Raw genomic sequence first — 19,349 nt, 5'->3', positions numbered from 1 at the left:
AAAATAAAAAAGGAATTATAACCAATTGAAATGAGAAATTTTAAAAAAAAAAGATTTTTATTTTATTTATTAGACAGAAAGAGAGAGAGCACAAGCAGGGAGAGTGGCAGAGGGAGAGGGAAAAGCAGGCTCCTTGCCAAGAAAGGAGCCCGACATGGGACTTGATCCCAGGACCCTGGGATCATGACCTGAGTTAAAGGCAGACGCTTAACCGACTGAGCCACCCAGGCGTTTGGAAATGAGATTTTTTTTTTTTTTTTAAGATTTTATTTATTTATTTGACAGAGAGAGAAATAGCGAGAGCAGGAACACAAGCAGGGGGAGTGGGAGAGGGAGAAGCAGGCTTCCTGCCGAGCAGGGAGCCCGATGCGGGGCTCGATCCCAGGACCCTGGGATCATGACCTGAGCCGAAGGCAGACGCTTAACGACTGAGCCACCCAGGCGCCCGAAATGAGATGTTTTTAACATAGTTGTTGGCTCCTTGTTTTAGGGAAATGGGAGTGCCCGGTATTCCATGGGAGGCAAAATAAAATTCTAATAGCTTCTTTTCTCTGTTAAAATTCTCTTTGGTCTATTTAGCAGCTGAAACTTTTATTGAGTACCTACTATGCACAAGGTATAGAGTTAAGAACTAGGGACACAACTGTGGATAAAATAGGGTCTTATTTCATAGGAGCTTTTGCAATCTAATCAGGAAGGAGAGTATACGACATCTCACGAAAACCCATTTAGCTGTTTATGGGACAGAGCACTGTTTTGAGAGATGCCTGTTGTTAATAAAAATGCCACCCAAAAGTGAAAGATTTCTGCTACTGAAAGAGCTGTGTTTCTTTTACAGTATACCTGGTATTTCATGTCCCTGGATGACATTATGAGGAAAACTTTATCCCTGTAAGTTCTTGGTATCTGATTCACTACATGAATTGTACCATGTGTTCCAGGAAAACAACTATGTGAAGATTTCTTTGATATTTATGTTACCATTAAGCTGAGCGAGGATTTCAGTTAGATTTCTGAATCGAGAGGCGCCTGGGTGGCTTCAGTCGGTTAAGCGTCTGCCTTCGGCTCATGGGATCGAGCCCCACGTTGGGCTCCCTGCTCAGCGGGGACCCTGCTTCTCCCGCTCCCCGTCCCTGCTCGTGCTCTCTCTTGCTCTCCCTCTCTCTCAAATGAATAAACAGAACCTTAAAAAAAAACCAAAAACAAAACAAATACACCCAGATCTGTGTCATGGCTCACTTATTTTTAAGTATGTGGGAGACTGTTACAAAATGAGTGTTGCTTATTTGATTAGCATATCCCGTGGCTTATATCAAACCAGACCAAAAGTCTCCAGAGTTTATGTTTTGAAGCCTAATACACAGATTCCAGGTTGAAGATCGGGAGATGCATGGGATGTCATTTTGTTCTACACATCAGATCCTTCAGGTGGCCTCCTTGGCTGTTCTTTTTAGGAGGGAGATACTAACTAAGGAGGACTGACATGCAGAAACAGAAGCACCATGAATACTAGTAATATGACTATGATCAAAAGGTAAATTTGGGCGTATTAACTTCAAAAAATTAATATACAACAGTCAACCCTTATCTTCTATATGGTCAATTTTCTAAATTAGCAATTCTTTACCTTATTGTGCAAAACAGTAATTGCTAAGAGTCCTAACAAATGATTCATGACTCAAGATATATTCCTGTATTAAAGTGATATAAAAATTATATCAAACTACTCATAATCAATTGATTTTGTCAAATATGCAGAGTATTCTCAGCTGAATTTCCCCTTACTTAATCACCATCTTTTGGGTTTGTAAAGGGTATGCCTCAAATGTCTTGTGAGATCTCTCAAGTCAAATTCTCCTCATTACCCAAGATAGAAAAGTTACTTTCTTGTTCATCAGAAGCAACAGGAACGTTGGTTAAAAAGCTTAACTACTATAGTATAACCTTCAGCAGACAATGCCACAAATGCAAACACTGATCTGAAATTTTCTGGCACCTCCTGAGAGCCATCTAAATTAATGGCATTGTAGGATTCTCCAACATGCCCGCAATAGGGCTTTGTGAGTGGGATGATCTTTTACAAATGCCTGGTTTTGTGGCATTAACAATCCCTTGTAAGGGACTATGAGCTTATATGGGTGATGCCCATGCTGATTCACTTCACATCTCTACCATAAAGTTTGCTTACCTATCTTCTGAAGCTCAAACTCTATAATTATTTAGGCTCAAATGTCTTCCCCCTTGATACCCACACTAAAAGTCACTTCTAGAATGCCTGCTTTGACTAAACACTATAGCTCATAATTTGACCTCCTGGAAGGCTTCCTCACCATCTAATCAAATGGCTCAGAGGACTAGAGTTCTCTGTAGTTTGTAACCGAATGGACCTTTTCCTCACTGTGTTCTAACAGCTGGAGAAATTGCTACTTCCAAACTCCCATTTTTCTAGTTAAGCAGTATTTCTCCTAATCAACATTCTGTAAAACGTGAACTGCCCTCGATAGAAGCTTTTCCATCAGTTGTGGAAAACCAGCCCACTCAGCAACTGTAATTAGCTTTCTTTCTGATAATGTTGCCTACTTTCAAAATTCCTCAACTAGCAACATGCAAGGAGCTATCTGGGGCTCTTCAACGATTTCGATGTAGGGATCCAATACATTTTATCCATTTTTTGTGTGCACGACATCACTTCCTTTTTAGCCTCCTCTTTGTTTCTAGCCAAATCCTGTCCTGTCCAAGCACCAGCTACAGCTCCAGCTTCTCTCCACAGATGTATGTGCTCTCCTCCTTTCCTGATCCTTATAGAGCGGTTCCATCTCCCACTCAGCTTTCCCTACCAGTAAAATCATGATTTAAATCAGGTTAAATAAAAAACAAAAATATAATCCTTCCCCATCACTCCAACTTAAATATTTTAATATTCTATATTTGCTGCTTTTCTCAGTTTTTATTTTTCATATTTGCAACGATAGGTCTTTTTCTCCTACCCTTTACATTGTGGACTTTCCCTATCTGGTTATAGAATCTTTTTTTTTTTTTTTTTAAAGTGTTACATAAGGTTCTGTTTGGGATTATGTATAGTTTCTTTGTTATTATAACGAACACTGTATGAACATCTGTGTGTATATCTTACTTATCTCTTTAATCCCAGTGCCAACTGCTAAATTGGTGGTCAGACTGTATGGTAATTAGAACACTGGCTCTGGACTAGTCTCCCTGGTTTGAAATTTCGCTTTGCCCTTTATTCCTTTGTGACGAATATTCCAGGCGAATTATTCAATGTCTGAGGTTTCGTATCTGTGGGATGGGGAAAGTAACTATACTTTTTTCAGAGGGTTGTCACAATTAACAAAGTATTTAGAACAGGTGAATGCACATTAGCTATTGTTTCTATACTGGGACAGCAGGAGGAACTCAAATTTTTGATTTATGGTTCTTCCTCTTTGAATTATTAAGATAAATTCTCAGGAGAGGGACTTTTGGTTTATAAAAGTTATAAACATTTTTAGAGACTGGCCTGTTTTTCATGGAATTTTATTTTGTGAGATTTTTAACAAGCTGGCTAGGGTTGCCGCCTTGGCTTCACACACAATGAAGAAATGTTCAAGTTGTAGTTAAGGATGAAGGTGCTGGCAAATGCCTTTGAGAAAACTGTTTCCTAGTACTCTGACATCTCCCACCCAAGGTCCTCATGCTTTAATAAAATTTTACTCTGCCATTTATTGTTCCTCCCTGGCAGAACCCGAGGTGAAAAGGTGTCGAACTGATGCGAGGAACGTGCTGTGGGCTGGCTGTGATCGGCGGGGACAACAACTGTTCAAAGGTAGGCGCAGCACAGGGCTGGCCCGGCACGCCGAGCATCTTAGGCGGAAACGCTGGCCCATTTCCAGTTGTGATTCCCTTGTTACTTTTGAAAAACTAGATTTACCCTCCATGCTAGAGACTGAGTTTGAGTTTGAGATCTACAAGACAGCCCTCTCCCCACTGGCCACCCTCGAGTGTTTGAGCACTTTTGCTTTCACGGCAGCGACTGCTCCTAAGATGCATGCAGCCCTTGGAGCCTCTGTCTGCACATGACGCATGTTCAGATTCTGCTCTATGTACACACTGGGTAAGGGAGACAGGAACACACTGCAATCCCAAAAGTGGGATCACATTGTCTTAAATGTACCAGGAGCATCACACATGGCTTCAAGCGTTTCTTTTATCCTAGAGCTGCCAAATTTTTTTTTTTAACAGAGGAACAGTGCTTAAGACAAACATTCAAAAACAAAATGGACAATAAACACCCTTGAAAGATTTTCAGCCTTTCTGCTAGAGTCAGTTTCTCCTCTAAACAGTACCTTTTCTGCCTCCTGGCATAGGACAGTGCCCTAATGATATCACCCATGGACACAGAGTTACAAAATGTGGGCAAGAGCAGTTTTCAAGCCTTGCTGGGCATATATACCCAGTCTGAAAAGTCAGAGTAACACAGAAACCAGATGTAAAACAAGCTGAGGCCTTTGGCCAGAGGTGGCTAGCAGTTATGCACTTCATTGGAGGGCCTCCATGACGGAGGAGGCTTTGGGCTGTGGCAAATGGTACCAGTGCCGTACCAAGAATCTAACGACTCACAGATCTGCTGACTAGACACATCTTCTTTTAAAAAGTTCTCTGCCCTTAGCACATAGGAACTTACTCAGACTCCATTAATGTCACGGAGAAGTTCAGAAAGATGGGTAATCACACTGTCTCCTCTAACATGAACACACATGTGGACTTTGTCTACGGGTGTGTGTGTGTGTGTGTGGGGGTGTGGGTGGGTGTGTGCGCACATGCCTGGCCCCTGCCCACCCCCCCAACAGGGAAAAACAGCAGGCACAGGGCAAGCAGCTCTAGCACAGTTCTAGCTAACATGCCGATGTGCATTAATTAGTCTTCCCAGAGACTGTTCTCTCTTTCAGGCAGGTATAGGAAGGGCATTTTCTTAGAAAAAACCATGAATCATGACCATGAGTGACAGTGTTTTTGCCTTGGGCATGTCTCCCAATTTGGACATCTGTTCTAACTAACTAGAACTTCCCATCCCTTGTTACTGACATTCACTGTGTGGGAAACCACCACCCTACTATTTCTCCATAACAGAATTTTTATCAAGCAGATATTAAGTTGTTTTAAACCTCTATGGAATTCACCTAGATTGTCTTACAAAAGTAGTCATTGGTTCTTTTACCCTGAATGGGGACCTTCCAAGCAGATCTGATTTACTGCAAACCAGCTCACACTCAAAAGCAAGATAAAAACCAAGATAAATCCAAAGAAAGGACAATGCTTCCACATTTTCAGGGGGAAAAAAAGGAGAGATTATATGGGAAAAGATAAGAAGGAATGGTCTCATGAGTAATTTTTTTCCCAACATAAACCATTATGTATATTTAAGGAAGATCCTGCTAGAAGACAAAGCCTCTTTGAAAACACGGTAACATCAGGCACAAAAGCACAAGATTTTTAAAAAGCAACTTCAGAAAGGAGACTGCATGAAAAACTGTGATGTGGATTTTCAGAGAGCTTTTACAAACATGTACGACATTATGTACCATTCCCCAGGACAGGGTGGGGTGTGTCCGGCAGGGGAGGACCCAGCCACTTTGCTCTGGTATGAAAAGAGCATGTTGGCAGGAGGGCAGGTGGTCCATGAGAAGTGACAACTCCTGCTTAGCCGTTTGGAGACTTTCTTAAGACTGTTACAAGTGAAGATGAGTTCACTGTTCAGTTTGTTAATTTTCATAAAGTATCTTTTGGGGAGTTGTATCTAACGTGGGTTTCTCTTCTGTTCTTGGCGCCAATGTCAAAGGCAAATTGCCAGTCATGCAAGAATCTGAGCGCCCTGCCGGAAACCGTCCTGGATGATTCTGCTTCTGCCAGCTAAACAACGCGCATCGTTGACGAAACCATTCTCTGACTATATTTATGAAATGTTATGTCTGCTTAGCAATGAACCTACATCATTTAAGGTGAAGGCTCATTCAATTTACCCTGGCCTGCAGTATTTTTGTTTTTCATCTGGTTCTACTGAAAATAATCTATACATTTCATGAGGAAACCTATGGTGTGGAGTCGCCCTTCAGGTAATTTGAGAGCGCAGCATCTAATCAGCAGACTGGGAGTTAAAGAAAATTCTCGTATTAGGTGTACAAAAAAAGGGGGGGAAATCCAGATAAGTTGAAGACCGTTTCAAATTCTGCTGTGGTTCCCAAATCCACTTGGGACTTATTTTGGGGGAAAGCTGAGTTCCCTGGAACAGCGTGCTTCTGAGGCCCGCATTATACACTTCAAACCCCTGCCGAAAGGCAGTTCAAACTTGCTTATATGCAAAGAAGTATCCAGAAAAACGCTCAAAATAGCCATGATTATTTTGACGAGCCCTACATGAAAAATGCTCTTGGAAACCACTTGGTAACCTCTGTTGGTTCTAGGGCGAGGCACGAGCTTTCTGCACCCAGCACAAAATTAAAAATAAAACACAGCTTCTGCTGCCAAAGAACTTGCAGTCTAGCTGGGGACTAACACATCGACGAAATCATGAAATGTTAGAAAACGGCATAAAATTAAGTTCTGATTCAGAACAAAGAGAATGGCCTGACTGCATACCCCCAAGCAGAGACTCTCTTGAGGCAGAAGGAATCTGGTTTCCTAGTCAACACCTGGCACGACGTGGAAGAAACTGTTCTCTCCTAGTTGCAAAGGTACAGAGAATCCTACAATCCTTTACATGGGGTTTGGAAATCAAGGTCTTTTTTCCCTTGAACAGGTATGACCAACAGTCTTTACACCTACTTCAAAGCAAACAGTTAAATGATACAACCATGAAGTCCTTTGGAGAAAAAAGGAACCTGTTCGACCTCGATCTGTGACACCCTGAGATCTACTTCATTCAGGAAACGGGAGATCTTATCGCATTTGCGACTGATACAACATCAAAACGACTGCGTGCGGGGATGTTTCTCGTGCTCGAACTTTCCTTGCTGTACATAAAAATGAGCTGAGAAAGTCAGGCATCACTGGCGGGTGGCCGAGCAGCCCTTCTGAGGGACTAATACTGCGGGGTCCTGACACGGATGACATGGGGAAGTGAGGAGAACACCAGGAGTCAGCTGTGCACACGTGTTAACTGCAGAAGCCCCCACCGGGTAGGTCTGACAGAAAGTTCCCATGTATTAAATTTCTCTCTTGTCTTTACTTGGTTGGAGGGTAAAAACATCGCTTTCTATTTTCCTTCAACTCAAGTGTTGTTGATGGGAAAATGAAACCAACTCAAAAACCGAAAAGGAAGCTCTTGCACAAGGCTGGGTTCCTTGGAAGAGCATACTCCCCGGTCTTTGATGATCTAGACTCGTGCCTGCAGGCGGTTCAAGCTCACACGCAGCCCTGCAAATCGTGCGTGCTCAGGTTGTAGCAGTCCAAGGTAGAAGGGTAGACTGTGGTATCGGATGTACTTACTAATAGGTTCTTCTATGCTGTGAGACTCAACTGGGTATAGAGAATGCAAGTAAATCTCTAACCACAACCACCAGCCATCCAGTTAAGGATGAAACTCTGGAACTACCGCAGAATAGATAGTGAACATGAGTTACCCACGCACAGGCTGGCATGTGGGGGAAAACGGAAATGTCTTCTGGTCTGTGGTCAGCCACCAGCACGCTAGGTGTGAGCACGTAGCGTTGTCCTGGGGATAGTGCAGTGAAGTTTATACGAAACCCACAAACATTTATCGCTGCTTAGTACGGTGGATGCACTGTGCTGGGATGAAAACAGCAACATGAGAAAACAGTTTCTGCCTTCCAGGAGCTCCCAGTTTAGTAAAGCGACACGTGTGAACATGTTCAGGGCTGGGATACAGGCGTGTGTCCTCAGGGTGCTGTGCACACAGACCGACTGGACCAGAGGGGGCTCTGCCAGGGGGGAGGCGAGCCTGGAACTGAGTCTTGGAGGGCGAGGACTAGAGAGCCGGGTTAAAGGGAACTGAAGGGCACTAGGTTGGAAATAATAGGAGAGGAACGGAGCAGCACGGTGTGCTTGGAATATATTCATAGCTCAGTCCTGGAGGAGGACACACAGTAAGGCAGAGAACGGAGGGAGACAGGACTGAAGAAGTAGGCAAGAGCTCGATCACCTCTGGCCTTCAGTGTCATTCTAGGAGCCTGGGTTTTTTCCGCTATGGGAGGAAGGGGACTTTTAGCAGGAAGGTGATACAGAGGCCTACATTTTATCAAACTCTCTGGCCGGAGTCAGGGAGGGTATCTGGAGGGGAAAGGGTAGCGATCAGGCAGGCAATTACAAGCCTGCCGTAATGGCTTTGGTGAGAGATTCGGGGTTAAGCTAGGCTGTGGTAGGAGGGATGGAGGGGAGATGGTAGATTCTAGAAATTATCAAGAGGAAAAATATAAGGACTTGAATGGCTTTGTATGTGAGAGATGATGGATGGAGGGGAAGGGGCAGCCCAGGGTGATTCAGCCCTGACTTGAGTGCCTGGCTGGATACTGGTCCCACTAACTGAGAAAAGGACAACTGGAAGAGGAGCAGGATTAGATGGGAAGGGGGGCTAGTTTCGCTTTGAAGACGATGGTTGTGTGGTGACTAAGACCAGGCAGCCTGAAGCTCAGGGCAAAGCCAGGGCGGGAGAGGACTGTCTCCGAGTTGTATGAATGTACATACTAGTTGAAACCTTGAGAATGCATGACATCTATTAGAACTGTGAGCCAGAAGTAGGATTCAGGGAAACAGCAACAATTAAGGAGTAGGTGGAAGAAACAAGCCCACAGATGAGAAAAAATTAACGCAGGACGGAAAGAAAATAGAGAGACAGGTGAAGCAGAAGCCAAAGGAGGACGTGTTTCAGAGACGGGTAAGGGACCAGCAGTATTAAGTACAGCAGACAGCATCAGAAAGAGGGGGAAGCCTCCGAATTGGATAATCAGGAGGTTAAGTGTTAGCTGAATTGTGTCCCCACTACCCACCCCCCCACCCAGCACCCTTCCCAAAAAGAGCCGGAGTCCTAACCCTCAGTAACTCATAATGACAGAAGAGGACCTTATTTACAAATAGCGTCTTTAAAGTTAAAAAGAGGTCATTAGCATGGGCCCTGATTGAATGATTGGTGTCCTTATAAAAAAAAGGGGAAATGTGGACATGGAGATGGACATGCACAGAGGGAAGATGGAATGAAGAAACACAGGGAGAGGATGCTCACCTACAAGCCAAGGACAGAGGGAGGCCTGCAACAGATTCTCCCTCCATCCTGGCCAACATCTTAATCTTGGACTTTGAGCGTCCAGAACCAAGACAACATATTTCTATCATCTAAGCCACCCAGTTTGGGGTACTTTGTCATGACCGCCCAGCAGACTAATATGGACAGTTTACCATGTGAGACACAAGGAGGAGAAGTCAGGTTGGGGAGGGCTGAAGCGTGAATGGAAGACAGAAATGGGGACTACGCTTTTCAAAGGTTTATGCGAGAAGGGGCTACAGAGGAACACAGTGCTTTAGTTTTAGTTTCAAGATCACAGAAACCTGAATGATCTCAAACACAAGTGGATAGATTTTTTTCTGGTAAATTATTTGAAATTTAAAATGTGTTGGCATAAAGTAGTTCATAGTTTTGTTCACTGTATTCTGTGATTTTAAAAATGTCTATTGTAGGGCGCCTGGGTGGCTCAGATGGTTAAGCGTCTGCCTTCGGCTCAGGTCATGATCCCAGGGTCCTGGGACTGAGTCCCGCATCGGGCTCCCTGCTCCTTGGGAGCCTGCTTCTCCCTCTGCCTCTCTCTGTCTCTCATGAATAAATAAATTAATTAAATAAATAAAAATGTCTATTGTAGTCACGGTCACAATTTTTGTTCCTAGTATTCTTTGTGTATTTTCTTGCATTTCTCTACGGTCACAACTTTTGTTCCTAGTATTGTTTATTTGTGTATTTTCTTGCATTTCTCTACTAATCAGTCATGCCAGAGATCTATTATTTTTGAAAATAAAGGTTATTGGTTTTGTTGGTGGGAAAAAAAGAATAAAAGCAAAAGAAATGTGAAATCCTAAGAGAGGGAGGGGATAACTGGCAGAGCAAGGTCCTGATGAGATGTGATCAAGGCCACAGCTTTGGGAGCCCTTGTCCTTGAGACTTTAGGAAGGAGGGAGGCAAGAATGGGGCTGGGTGTGGTCTTTCTCCTTGCTGGGAGGAAACAGGAAGTTGATGGGTGTTTCCACCTGGTGACCTCAATTTTATTCATCAAGTGAGAAGTGAAGTCATCTGCTTAGAGTTGAGAGGGGGTTAAGGGAGAAGTGGGCAGGCTTCGAGGGGAGACTGCAGCCAGGGAAGGATGAGAAAGCTGCGTGGTGAGGACCAGTGATGGTGAGGGTCTGGTCAAGCTGGAAACAACCCTGACCTTCCCGGATGTAACAGGAGCAGAGAAGGTGGCCTGCTGTAGAATTAATCCAGGTTTAGCATTCTGTGAGACAGGTGTGACTGAGGGATGGGGTACAAGACAAATGAGGATACCGCTAAAATGGAGACCAGATTTGGTGGGGATGGAAAAGAGGTAAAGAAGGACCCCATTGAAATTTGGATCAGGTTTAGTGGGAGCCAAGAATGAGTGTGATCTGGGAATGAAAACTCCCAAGGTGTTGTGTTCTTGGTCATGACAACACAAGGCAGAGTGGTAGGAGGAGGTGGCTACCATGGGGTGGACGGAAGGGCCGTAGGGACTGAGGTCCAGGCTCTGTAAGGGGTGCAGGGTAACACAGGCTGAGATCTTCCACAAGAAAGGCAGGAGCTGTGATGCAGAGTACCATGCGGCTCAGTGGATAAGACTGCAGGACAGATTTACTGAGGCTGGTGGATGGTAGGGGAGGTGGGTTAGAGGAGGCCTGGGCATCTGAGAAGGAGGGGCTTCTGAATGCCTTACAAGTCAGACCCTCCCTCCCACTGGGATGGCTCCCATTCATTTTTAAACACTCAATGTCTGGGAGAAATGCATCTTCAAGTCTTATTTGTAGGACCAAAGAAATAAATTTTAAGAGCTAGATGAGGGGTTTTTGGTTCTTGATACATCAAGTGCTAAAATTTATACATACATCACATAAAAAATTACTGATAAAATTTTAGACAAACAACATACCAGAAACTCCAGGTGGTGTCTTAATGAATTTTCCATTAAAATGACCAATAACGGCTTCACACTTATCTGTTGATTCCATCCTATTCATCCATCAAAATAAAACACATATTTAGAGATCTCTTAGTTTCAGATTTTGTTTTGTGCATGTGAATACATTCTTAGAGGTTTATCGGATACAAATGAAACTTAGCAAAAATGTGAATCAGAAAAAGTGGGCTTATCCTATCTTTTATCTGCTTTATGTGTACTTCTATAATAAAATGAAAACTTATATCCACAGAGTACATTCTGAATCATATAAGAAATAAATTATATCCAGAGTGTTTAATACCAAGCATATCAAACGTGTAATTTTTTTCTACTTGTTGGAAAACTGACAATCAATACACAATAGCTCTGCTGGTCATGATATGGAATTAAAACAGAAATGCCAGTTCAAAATATGAGTGGATTTACTGCTGCCAGAATATTTTTAAAGATGGCCTTTCCTTTCATATATTCACAAAAGGACAGACTCAAAAGTCATGATGAGAACGAGTGAAAAATCACAGGATACTCCTTATACGGTTTTTATATTAACTTTGGGTATAAAGTTAAATTAGTGAAGTCGGTTATGTACTGTCTTTGTCATCCTGGCTTCAGAGGAGTAATTAAAGGATTGAGCCTAACTTTACAATTTATTTTACATCTGCAGGTGGCTAAAAACCTCTGAGAAACATTTCAAGGGAATTACATTATTTTGACTTATTTTTTTTTTAATGGAAGAAACACTGAATAATCTATTCAAAATGCACCACACTCCTGGACTACCCAGAGAGTTACATCTTGGTTTTAATGGGTAGTAATAGTTTTAAAAAGCAATAGAATTTAATTGGGTTCCATCTTCGGATACAAAACTGAAACTACTTGATCTTCTTTCAGCACCCCCACAGAGGCGATGATTTTTTAGCTGGTGCTGAGCTTTTCATTATTTCCCCCGGATCCTTTTAAACAACGAAGTGTACACTGGAAATGCAAGTTTTGGTGACTTTCCACCTATAGAAATTTTAGTTTCACCTTAAAATTATCTGACCTAACAGAAAGAGCAATCAACTAAAAGCCAGAAGAACCAAGTACTAGACTTTGCTTCATTACTTGGCAGTCTGGTAACAATGGAAACAGCTCTTCTTTGACTCGATTTTCTTATACATAAAATAGTGACCAATGCTGCCTTTGTCGATTTTACAGGTCTGTGGGAGATGTGATTGTCATCAAATAGGGTGTTGTATATGAAAGTAAAATATGAGCAGTTTTTCTTCCAAAATCAAAGTCAACACATAGACATTATCTGTTCCTGCACAGTACTAACAGGTTCCTAAATAATGGAAAATCAGTTTTTACACATGGGCTTGTAGGTTAGAACTATGTCAAAACTCAAAGCACTTTCTGTTTGAGAATTTTCTTTTACAAACAAAATTAACCGTTACACTAAAGTATCCTTTCCGGAGAGGAAGGGATAAAAATAAGCTGGAAAAAGTGAGGGCACTTTAGATAGATCTGTGACATTTTGCTTCTTAAAAAAGAAAAAAAAATCTGAAGCAAAATTATAAAATGTTACAATTGGTGTAGCAACTGGTGGTTAGAGAAGTGTCCTATTATTGTCTTACTCTCTGAATGATTGAAATAAGCTAATTCACTGACTTTATTTATGATGAATCAAATTTCCATCAAATGGGAAAAGCCATACTGATTTATTTATGAAATTCAGGAACCTATGATTGTTATTTTTAAGAAGTTACAGGCATCCTGATCAAATTAATCAAAACATTAAGGACACATATTTTCAAAACTAGTGCTCCTGTGATAGTTTCTTGCCCTGAGTCACCAAATATTTAGTGTCTTCAGGTTCAAGAATCCTAATGAACTTCCAAAATATCTGAAAAAAAAAAAAAATACAAACCAATATTTACACATTTAAATTCATGGTGCAACTGGGCTCCCATAACCCTGGCTTAAATTCTCCCTTCTCGCTCAACTTTTATTTTGCAGGAAACTCAGGAGAGCTATTGTCACTGACATAGTAAAGACAGAGCAGCGTGCTTACCTAGCAAAGCCAACACCACGACTTGTACCACTGGAATCACGTAGTATCCTTGTAGAAATAACTTGTCCAAATGGTTTGAGCATATTTTCAAGTTCTTGCTCATCCATGGACAGTGGCAAATTAGAAATATATAGGTTAGTAGGATCTTGTTCCTGTTGCTAAAACAGAACAGAGAATCGTCCATTAATTTCCAATGGAAGTTGAAATACTGATGTTAACACAACACACCTACTTTGACTGAGCCACTCTCTTGGCTCAGGTCCTTTTAGAGTGCTACCGAGAGCGAGTGTGGGAGCTACAGAACACCCAAGTCACCTTGCACACTTGAAAACAGTGTCAGGAGCTTAGGCAATCTGTGCAGGTCGGACGGGATTCTGCAGAGCCGTTCTCAGCCCATTTGGACATGCAACTGCAGGCACGCGCCACGGAGCTGGAGAGGGTACCCTCATGGAACCACACTCTCAGCTGTTTGCAGTGCTCCCAAAATAACCAACGTCTCCCCTGAGACTATTTTTAGGAGTCCATTTCAGGCACACTATTGCACAGAAGGCTATTACTGTCAATAATTCAATCCAGAGACACACAACGGATTCCGGACCAAGTCATCTCAAGTCCAGTGGGGCTTTGTCCCAATTCCCCTCTTCTGCTCCACAGCAGGGTCCTTACTACTTACTTTGGCATTCTGATCACCCATGGGGAAAGGAGAGTCCAGAAATGAACAAAAAACAAGTAAACTCAAAGCCATATATAAAATGATAAACTCTAGGCGGAGCAAACTTTAGAATCAGCATAAAGGTGAACTCAGGAGTCCGTGGGGGAGGCGAGCTTCGCTAAACCCTGGCTACTCAAAGAATGATCCAGGGCCAGCAGTGATGGGATTACCTACAAGCCCCTCCCAGACCTACAGAAGCAGAAGCTGCATTTTAACAGGATTTCCAGGTAATTCATATGCATATAAAAGTTCAAGAAGCAATAATTAGATCATTCCCCACTCACCTTTCCTTGGCTGAGATAGAATCAGCTGAAACCAAAGATATGCAACTGAATTTTCTGAGAACCAGTAACTGCTATGTATATTTAGTAAGAGTATGGTGTTAAATCAGAGAAAAAGCTTATATGACAACTGGAATATTTTCTGACCAAGTCAAAATTCACTTCTGCAGTGGTGAGATTAGAACAGTCTTAATTAATTTTAAATCAGGCTTTCCTTTGATTCTATTAACCAAATGTATCTTCACATATTGAGCTATGCAGGCTTACGATTTTTCTTCAATAAGCACAATTAGTAAAGTCATTAACTGATGTTTTAGCATTAGGCAACAGAACAGCACACTCATTATATTTTAGATTTCCAAAATGCACAGAACTTTAAAAATATATGTGGAGCATATGCATATTTGAATTGTACAAAGTCTCTACTTTCAAATTTATCCTGTTGTTAATTAAACCTGAAATGAAATCTGTTCTTTCATATAATCTGCAAGTAAAAGCGCATATTGACCTTTCATACTATACGTACCTGGTAAGATTTAAAATAATAGTCTGGTATCCTAGGGAACGACAAATGCCTTGGTATTCCCAGGCATTCAAGTTATCAGACCCAGAGGAACTATGGGTAAAAAGTACTGTCCCCATGACCTCCCGCTTCAGATCAGAGGGCAGCAGCACGTAACCAGGCCAGTCCCAAAGGGGTGCAGCAAAGGCTCCAGGCCCCGGTGTCCCTGAGGTGTCCCTGGTGTGTGGCAGTGGGGATGGACCCGAGAAAAAAATTAAAATTTTCAAATGTTCAATAGTAAGCCGAATACTTAACCTCATTCACCCTTCACAGGCTAAACAAAATGGTATCTATCTTTGCTTTTAGCTAAAATTAGATCAGTTCAATGTAGGATGGCTGATTATCTTACGCTGAACAAAACCTATCTTTATATCTTTAATGTACAAAAATTGGAAAGTGATTTAATAAATACAAAACAGTAACAGATAATGTGTTTGAAAATATAAGGAAAAGCAAAATGGTCTGAGGTATTAAAGCTTTCAAGTGCTTCTGAGGTAGGGTGAGAGGTAAAATCTCTCCTTACCTCCATTTCACTCACTACCTCTGCCAAATTGGCCCGATGAATCGCACAGCTCCTCGATTAGTCACCTCATGTTGGCTCTACCCTCCCAAGTCCCCAAAGATTTCCTGTGGTGCAGAAGACTCTATTTGTTCCTGTGTTAGTCTGGTCCTTAACTGGCCAGTACACATGGAGTCCTTTGTCTCTGAGGGTGGGTGCTGATGAGCCCTGGAGCCTCATACAGTCAAATGTTATTTACAGGGCATCTCATACATCCCAGATTCGCATAAAATAACCTTGACTCCAGTCCCGTCCTCCAGCTGCTTACAGTTAAGTAGGGGAGAGAGAAACACATGCGGTAAGTGCTTAGGCCACAAAAATATCTAATCTCCAAGTGTCCGTGTCTTCTCATTACCATACATTCATAGTGAATGGAATATATAAGCCTTGTAGTAACTGGGGGGTGGCTCTCGAATTTAGTTACTTTAAAATCAGTGACAACCATAACTCTGTTTTATTACATACAATGTTATGTCTCAAAAAACAATTATTCTGTAAATTATGGGTGGCCAAACATAAAATGGGGCCAACAGGCCTCTTTATATCCATCCTCAGGCATGGAAAAGGTTCAATGGCTTCTCTAACAAGTAGAAAACTAGCTCCCACATTGGCCGTGAGAGGGATAAATGGCCACTGATGTTCACTTGAGTAGAAAAGCAGGGCTCAGAGGTCCCGCGTGGTGTAAAGCACTCAGTCAGGCGGGTGCAACTCACAATGGGAGGAAGGATGGGGGAGCTTGTCTTGGGAAAGGCAGGGAAGAGTTTTCAGAGGGCATGGCACTAAGTTGAGATTTGAGAAACAAAGAGAAATCATGAGGCTGAAACCAGATTGTGAAAGGGTATCTAAGGAGTTGGATTCTATTTGCCAGTTCTTGCTGCTAAACTTTTCCACTTCAGCATTGGCAACAGCAAGAAGGACTATGTACACTGAAGAGTCGCCAGGCAATGGCCAAAGTAGCCTTAGCACAGTACAATTTTTTTTGGAAGTCTTGTGCTTTATCTTAAAAAAAAAAAAGTCACGTAAATTTTGCAATCTACTTCCTAACTCTTTAGATTTGTTTTAATATGGGAACGATGCTTCTGACCTCATACTTTCAAGTAATACTGATAAGTTCAGGGAGAGAAGCCAGGCTTATCCTGTGATTTCATGTACTCTGGTGGGTGAGTGGGGAACAGGAGGAAGGAGGAACTGTCATCCACCAACTGTAGTTAGAAAGCCATGGTCTGACAAATGAGGGGAGCTTCTGGAGGCATGGAAGCAAGGAAATGGTATCATCAAGCCTATCTTATGAGAAAAATCTCTGAATCACGCTTAGTCAGATTCAGAATAAAGCTGGGAACCCCCTAATTAAAAAGCGTTAAAACCCTCCTCGGACAAAGATAAGGCATAAAAAATGTTATGTAAGAAACATATACTGTAAATATTGTGGGGCTTTCTTTTTAAGTTACAATTATAACCACTAAACGACTGATATTTAAGAATGTTCAGAGGAGAATTTGTCATATGTGAAGTATTTTTAAAAAGGTTTAACAATGTAGGTACAAAATACTTTCTAAATCTATGTTTTAGTTGCTTGTATGATTAAAATATTAATAAAATAGTACATTCTTTAAAGTCCTGATTCAACTTGAAAGTTTACGATGAAGAAAAAAATAAGTACTAAAATCAGAATCCAGAAAGAAATTGAGCTCTTAACCCATTCTTTGATAAATAGTGAGCCAAAGTAGACTAAACACGAGTACATATTTCCTATGATTTGAATGCATTTTTTTCAACAGCAACAACTCAGTCAATTAGGGTTTTTCATTTGGGATGACCTTTTAAAGCTAATGTTATTTATTTTTCTCATCAAATGGTCGACTTATCCTGCAAACATCGACCACAAAGTTGTAATAATTAAAAAAGAAAAAGAAAGAAAGGAGAAGAAACTCCAAGCTGGCACACTGGCCACAAAAATATCTAATCCCCAAGTGTCCGTGTCTTCTCATTACCATACATTCATAGTGAATGGAATATATAAGCCTTGTAGTAACTGGAGGGTGGCTCTCGAATTTAGTTACTTTAAAATCAGTGACAACCATAACTCTGTTTTATTACATACAATGTTATGTCTCAAAAAACAATTATTCTGTAAATTATGGGTGGCCAAACATAAAATGGGGCCAACAGGCCTCTTTATATCCATCCTCAGGCATGGAAAAGGTTCAATGGCTTCTCTAACAAGTAGAAAACTAGCTCCCACATTGGCCGTGAGAGGGATAAATGGCCACTAATGTTCACTTGAGTAGAAAAGCAGGGCTCAGAGGTCCCGCGTGGTGTAAAGCACTCAGTCATCATCTGAAAGAAATTAACAAAAACCTCCCTGTGCCTGTGGAATGGTTCCTAAAACGCAAGAAAGGGACTTGGCAGGAAGACCAGACATCTGTTTTCTCTTGTACTGAATAGGTTCACCAACCAGCCAATAGCTGCTCACAGGCATGTGAATGCAAACTGCCTGAAGCGTGGTGGACTCCATGTGGAAGGGGGATTAAACTCCTGCTCGTCTGACTGCCTATTTACTGAAAAGAAATGTGCTAGCTTTACCACCAGGCAAATAACATACGACGATCCACTCACTCCCAGCAGGCCTTAAGAGGCACTGCTGAAAGGCCTATAGAGGTCATTTTTTAACAGGTATTACCAATGTTGATTTGAGTTTTAAGTCCTTTTAGCTGGATATCTGAGTTTTGCTCTTTTTGTAGATTCTGAGCCTTCTGTTCTAAAAACAAACACATCTGAAAGGAGGCCAAGTTTAATAGCAATAGGCATGGACCTAAGCCTTTGGGAAAACCTTTTGGTAAGTTTCCTCAGGGTACTCTTTGGACAGAGCTCAATAAATATAACTTTTGAACATCCCATTCTTAATTCTCAATATCTGCTCAAGCTAGGAAGAAAGTTTTTCTCTCACTGAGTTGGCTTCTTTGGCCATCAACAAAGCAAAGATTTAGTATCTACCCTATGCCAGGTACCAAGAAAGGTACTGAAAGTTAAAACATGAATAAGAAACAATCACTGCAGCTGAATGCTCTCCACCTGCAATTCTTCAATTCAGTTTTGAGTATCTGTGGAATCCTTTTTCAACCCAGGATAGCCAATGTGTCAAACAATATTATATTCTCCTTCACCCAAACCCCAATCCACCCCCCACCACCCTGATGACTTCCCTAGTAAAATGCCCCTTAATTTTTTCTAATTACATAAGAAAGCAAGCCTTTACTATGTGGCAGGGTGAATTTTCAAACCTTTATGTAGTATCCTGGTTAATTCACTAGCAAAAAGTGGATGGCAATGGGTCCCTTATCACTCAACATGGGAGCCAGACCTAATTCTTTTAAAAAGTGTCTCCACAGAAAGTGCATGCCAGGCTCCCCTTTATCTGGATAGCATGAGGGGGTTAAGTCAATTCCAAATCCTCAAATCCACGGTGCCATGGAATAGAACAATGGACCCTCTAGCATTTGAAATATCTTTTGTCACTTTAATGATACAATAAAAAAGAAATCAGGCCCAGGAAACTCAGTCGTTCTACAGAGACGTAAAGAAATTCACCAAGTGCAGGCTGTTGGCACACTGCCAGCCATCTCTGAACCTGTGTACCGTTCCTTCCCTACCGATGATGTAGAAAGGGATCATTTTTCCTAGCCAATTTACAGTCCCAAGTCTCCTAAGGAGGCCTCTGCACGGTGCTCATTATCCATCCACAGGAAAGTGGCATTCAGAGCGCACTGCTGACACGTCAGGTAGGGCCAGTCTATGTCCAGTCCGGCGCTGACCGAATGCAGTGTAGAGAGTTCTTCAGAACAGTGGACATTTAATAGACTATGCCGCTTCCTATCACTGGCACTGAGGCGATGTCTAGGTAAGTGTTCTTAGGGCTGCTTTAAATAAGGCCGCTGCATTTGTAACAGGTCGTTAAAAGAGCTCTCTTTCTAACCTTGTTTCAGCAGAAGCCACAAA

The 19,349-nt window shown here is 41.9% G+C and overlaps 1 protein-coding gene across 8 annotated transcripts in view; it reads right to left on the bottom strand.

The window, feature by feature from the left end:
• Positions 1 to 19,349, bottom strand: part of RBMS1 (RNA binding motif single stranded interacting protein 1) — a 209,563-nt gene that overhangs the window by 16,793 nt on the left and 173,421 nt on the right. For all 8 annotated transcript variants that reach the window (XM_081814342.1, XM_081814341.1, XM_081814348.1 and 5 more), the window contains 2 exons: positions 13,240 to 13,397; positions 11,157 to 11,236 (listed from right to left, as the gene is read on the bottom strand). In XM_081814342.1, coding sequence (XP_081670468.1) covers positions 11,157 to 11,236; positions 13,240 to 13,397 — 238 coding nt within the window. The remainder of the gene's footprint in view (positions 1 to 11,156; positions 11,237 to 13,239; positions 13,398 to 19,349) is intronic.

Source organism: Leptonychotes weddellii, chromosome 3, assembly GCF_054177405.1.
Source record: "Leptonychotes weddellii isolate Sample4059 chromosome 3, ASM5417740v2, whole genome shotgun sequence".
NCBI classification, from domain to species: Eukaryota; Metazoa; Chordata; class Mammalia; order Carnivora; family Phocidae; genus Leptonychotes; species Leptonychotes weddellii.
This window is presented reverse-complemented; position numbering and strand designations above follow the sequence as displayed.